This window comes from Poecilia latipinna, unplaced genomic scaffold, assembly GCF_001443285.1.
Source record: "Poecilia latipinna isolate Pla-1442-1.1 unplaced genomic scaffold, P_latipinna-1.0 Scaffold54, whole genome shotgun sequence".
In the NCBI taxonomy this organism is placed as follows: Eukaryota; Metazoa; Chordata; class Actinopteri; order Cyprinodontiformes; family Poeciliidae; genus Poecilia; species Poecilia latipinna.
Window position 1 is genome coordinate 435,180 of NW_015112670.1, and position 4,679 is coordinate 439,858.

Genomic DNA, 4,679 nt, shown 5'->3' on the forward strand with positions numbered 1-4,679 from the left:
CTGCGAGGACGCGCCTCTCTCCTCTCCCTCTCTTTCTGCGCTGCTTGCTCCGTGCGCGCTCCCGAGACGGAGGCAGGCTTTCGGGGAGCTGTGAGAGCAGACGAGCGGCTGCGGGGGAGAGAGAAAGATGGAGGTGAGGGTCGGGGAGAGACTCCTGTGGCTGGCCGTGCTGTCCACTGTCCTCTGCGTGGATTCGGTCTTCGGAAAATACGTCAAAGGCATCGTCAACACCAAAGAGGTGAGGGCAGAATTTGTTTCTCCGTGCGCTGCTGACACGGATTGATTAGACTTGATTGCAGGTGTCACTGAGCTGGACTGTGCTACATTTTACGCCCAAGTTCCCTCTTCTCTCTCAGTAGCTGTCGCTGGAAGCACACTCGGCTCCTCTGTCGAGCCTCTTGCGCGCTGTCTGCGGATGTGGCGTATATGTTAGCCTTATTGTGACAGTACGGGGTCCCAGTAAGCGACGTCCCCCAGCGGCTCCACGTTAGGAAACCCTCTCCTGGTCTTTAAATTGATTAGATGACCCGTCACAGGTGTGCGTCATATCTGTGCTTGCTTACGCGCAGCTTTTGGTTTGTGTTGAACCTCAGAAACTAAAGCCTGGTCCAGGGTCTGAGGTCTGTTGTCGCACAGATCAGCATCACATAGAACTGTGGCTGAGCAGCTATTACTTTGTAATTCCTGTCCTTATTATCCTTCACTCTACCGCTTTGTTGGGCTCAAGTTGTTCATAATTAACCGTCACCCCTCATGCCATAGTAATGTGGTTCATAGAACTTGTAGTTTTAATTTATGAGAAAAAAATGCTCGTTCAGTCAGTCAAATCAACAGCATGTGTAAGTCTAAAGTGAAACACAAACACTATACTCTGCTGGAAGTCTTGCTCTCTCTCGCTGTTTGGCAGCATGTTTCATTATGTTGCAGAAAATTTTGTAGTCTTCCTTCAGTAATGATTCAGTATAATTCAGAAAGTTCTATAGCTATAATATTTTAATTATATCTACCGCCACAGTTTACTTAATAGCTATTATAAATGTGATGTTTACAAACACATTTTTAGTGGAATCATAAATTTAACTGTCGGAGCTACAAGCCGACTTTTATATTGTCCGAGGACCGGGCTGGAGTGTGTGTGTTTTCCTCAAGTGATGGCTCCTGCAGGAAGCTCTTGGGAAATGCAGAAAGAAACTCTATGCATGGAGTTTTCTTGTTTTTTTTTTTTTGTTTTTTGTTTTTAAACCAAGCAAGGTTGGATTTTCTTCTGTCTGTCTTCTGTGTACCTTTGTCTCTTGTTCATTGCTTGATTCTGAAGCACCACCACCCACTGCAACCCTGGAGGATTAATCCTGTATTGAAAAACGGACAGATGGTGATTAGTGGACTAATTGTTTCAGATACAGTATTATTTTAAATGATGTTTTTCCACTGTGTGGCACAGACAATGTGATACTGAATTGACTGTTGGCTGGCATTTGTGTTGCGAGTATGGTTGCATTAATCAGGATTTTTGTGCAGAATTCTGAGCAAGTGATAAGGATAATTTTACAAATTATGCTCGAAAATTAATACATGAAATGTAACTCAGTTTAAATGTCTATGTCAAAAAGGCAAAATAATAAGGAAGTTGACATTTCAGACTCTCTTTTTCATCTTCTATTGTAATTTGGCAAAGTTAACTTTAATAATGCATAATTACATGTAAATATTCCCTTGAAATGATTGATTCCTTCCTTCACTCTCAGATTTCCATATCTGCTTTCTTACCAGGAGAAAAAAAAAGTACAACTTTGTGGTATTCCTCTGAACCTTCCTGGCGTCTTTTCCACTAAAAGTCTTGCTTTCTCTCACTTCCTTGCACCATGAATGAACCATTTAAATGGCTTACTAGATCCTTTTTTTCTAACTTTTAGTCCTCTACCTCGAGTCACAAATTGAACAAGAAAGAGTGCTGTTGCTACTTTGACGTGGTTTTAGTTGTTCACTGATTAGGAGAAGATTAGATTTTGTGGTTTCTGGCCTGGCAGCTACCTGTCAGAGTCTCTCAAGCTAAATAATAGCTAATTTCTCCGTACATCTTTACATTAGTCATCCCCAAAGCACCAGTTTTGTCTGTCCTACTGACCTACTAAGTTGCACCAACATGCTCTGATTATTTTGTCACTGACATCAGATTGCCTGACCTCTTTACTTTAATAAACCTGAAAATCAGACCAGCTGTGAGATTGATCCGACCAGTTTGAATCCCCTGGATGGTGACAGACATCTGAACAGATAAACAAAGAAAGAGCCGTTTATCCAAACGCCACAGCTGTTGACATGCCCTTGAACACCGACTGAATCTGCACCTGCTCCAGTGGTGCAGCACGGTGGTCATGCGGCAGAAGGTAGCACTGGGCAACTTCCAAGACTGCGTGCGTGCGTGTGTGTGTGTGTGTTTGAGTGAGGGCAAGTGTTTTGTTCCTCAATAAAAGGACAGCCAAAACTCTGCAGTAAAAATGTTATGTTGGTAAAACGGTCTGGATGTGCCTGACTACAAATGGACAGTATTTATGACAAAATCCCACAGATCTTAGCTTTTCGTAAAAAAAGACACATTAACTTTAATTAACTGGATTTGTGCATATCATACATATTTATGCTTTTATTTACTGAAATCTGTCCGTTTTAAGCCGTGCAGAGAAGCTTCATTTGGCAGAATGTGCTTTGCTGCCTCTGATTTCTCCATTGTCGTACATCACAGAGACTCCTGCTGATTAGAGAATATTGAGCAGGAAGCATTAATTATGATTTATTTATATACTGTTGTTGCAGTATTCAGGAGGATTCAGGAGGTTATCTACAGAATAAAAATATTTGACTCAGAGCTCATTGCTTCTGTTAGCACCCTGAGTAAAACTGCGTGAACAGCCTTGAAATATTTTCCTTGTTTGTTGCAGTAGCATAATCTCTCAGAAAAATATTGCTGTGGTTTGGAGATTTTTCTTTAATTTGCCCTTCCCACTCTGTGTGTTGGTAAGATAAACTTATCTTCTGTCCACCGACTTTTATTTATTTATTTTTTATCACAGTTCCAGTAGTTTTTAATTATTGGCCTGATTGTATTAAAATTGATTTCTAGATTGAAATCCAGTGGGAAACATGACACTGTGATATGATTGTTAAATTTTAGGATTAAATACTATTTTCTCTCTATTCCATAAATGCAATGTGCTGTTTATCGAGATGTATGTACTAAAAACTGTGATGGTCCATCCAAGCAGACCTACATATTGTTGGCAACCAGAATTTTGACGCATCGACTCCTAAAATGTAACAGTTTACCAAAGAATGCATCCAAGCAGTCATTTGGAACTGGACTGGATTCGATGTGTTGTCCAGCTCTACTCTGACACGTCAGCATAGCAACAAATGCACCCTCTCAATGTTGCAGTGTATCATTACCATTCCACACCTGTGAGGCTTCCCCTTCCATTTATTTTATAAGAAAAACTCCAGAAAAAAAGACCAAGTAGCATGTCTTTGCTGAATTGGAGGTAAATGGTCTGCACTTAGCCAACCCCTTTTAACCTTCGTTAGGTTCCGCAACACACTGCAGAAAGGGTTTTCTGTCACTCATTCACACAATAGCAGAGAAGAGTGGAGCTGCCTTACAAGGCACTTCCTTTGTGTTTGGGTTTCAGAGTTTTTGTAGCTGAAAGATGCAGGCATGTTGAAATGCCAAGCAACTGATTAGATGACAGTGCTCTTTGCTACACGGGTCCCGCTGCCTGTAAAATTTGTGACAAGGTATATCTGGTGGGAAACAAGATAAACCAAGGTAGATACCTTGAATCAATATTTAAATTGGTTTTTGTTCTCCACAGTCGCTGGCTTTCAGCTTTGCTATTTTCTGGTAATATAGAAACAGTTTTTAATAGATTCTGTTTTTTATAGACTCAATAACAGAATTTCTCATGTCTGTGCAATGGCTGGCATTCATAAAGAGAGACGGACGAATGGACAGAGAGAGAGAGTTTACCAACTCATGATTCCTTTATAACAACATGTCAGCAGCTTTTAAAGAGAACTTAATTTCTCCTCTGAGAACGGTGGAAGTCTGTCGAGGCACATACAGTCAACAATTTCACCTCAATCGCTTTTTGACTTGAAATCATTCAAGCCACTTCACAAATTGTTCAACCTTGAATATTATTTGGCTCATGAATAAACCAGAAATCCATGGCTGGTGACTAGAATGGACCAATTTTCTGCCTGAATGTCAATTGGACACTGAAAAAAATTGAATCTTTTTCAAATGAGTCAATATACCATGCATAAGCGCTACCACTTAGCACTACACCACTCTTCAATGTAGAAGCTGGTGCTGAGTGTGAATGACACAAAATGTGATTTTTTTTTTTTTTCTGAATTAGTAAGGTGTTAAATATTTTGTTAGAGAAATGTCAGACGGTATTTAAAATGGAAGTGTATTTTCTATGACATGTTATGCGGTAAGATGGAAAGAGCAGATAATAATTTGAGTTCAGCAAAGTTGCTGTCATTTTCTTTGCACTCTCCAACTCTCACTGAACAGTCTATTTATGCACTGAGGCAGTAGTCTCAATGCAAAATATTATTATTTCCCCCCCCCCCCCTTTTTTTTTATTTTTTTTTTTTTTTCTTATATATATTTTTAT

At 40.1% G+C, this 4,679-nt stretch overlaps 1 protein-coding gene across 1 annotated transcript in view; it reads left to right on the forward strand.

The window, feature by feature from the left end:
* The window catches only part of tmem145 (transmembrane protein 145), a 63,391-nt gene continuing 58,712 nt past the window's right edge, over positions 1-4,679 (forward strand). The window contains exon 1 of the mRNA XM_015053365.1: positions 1-238. Coding sequence (XP_014908851.1) covers positions 128-238 — 111 coding nt within the window. The 5' untranslated portion in view covers positions 1-127. The remainder of the gene's footprint in view (positions 239-4,679) is intronic.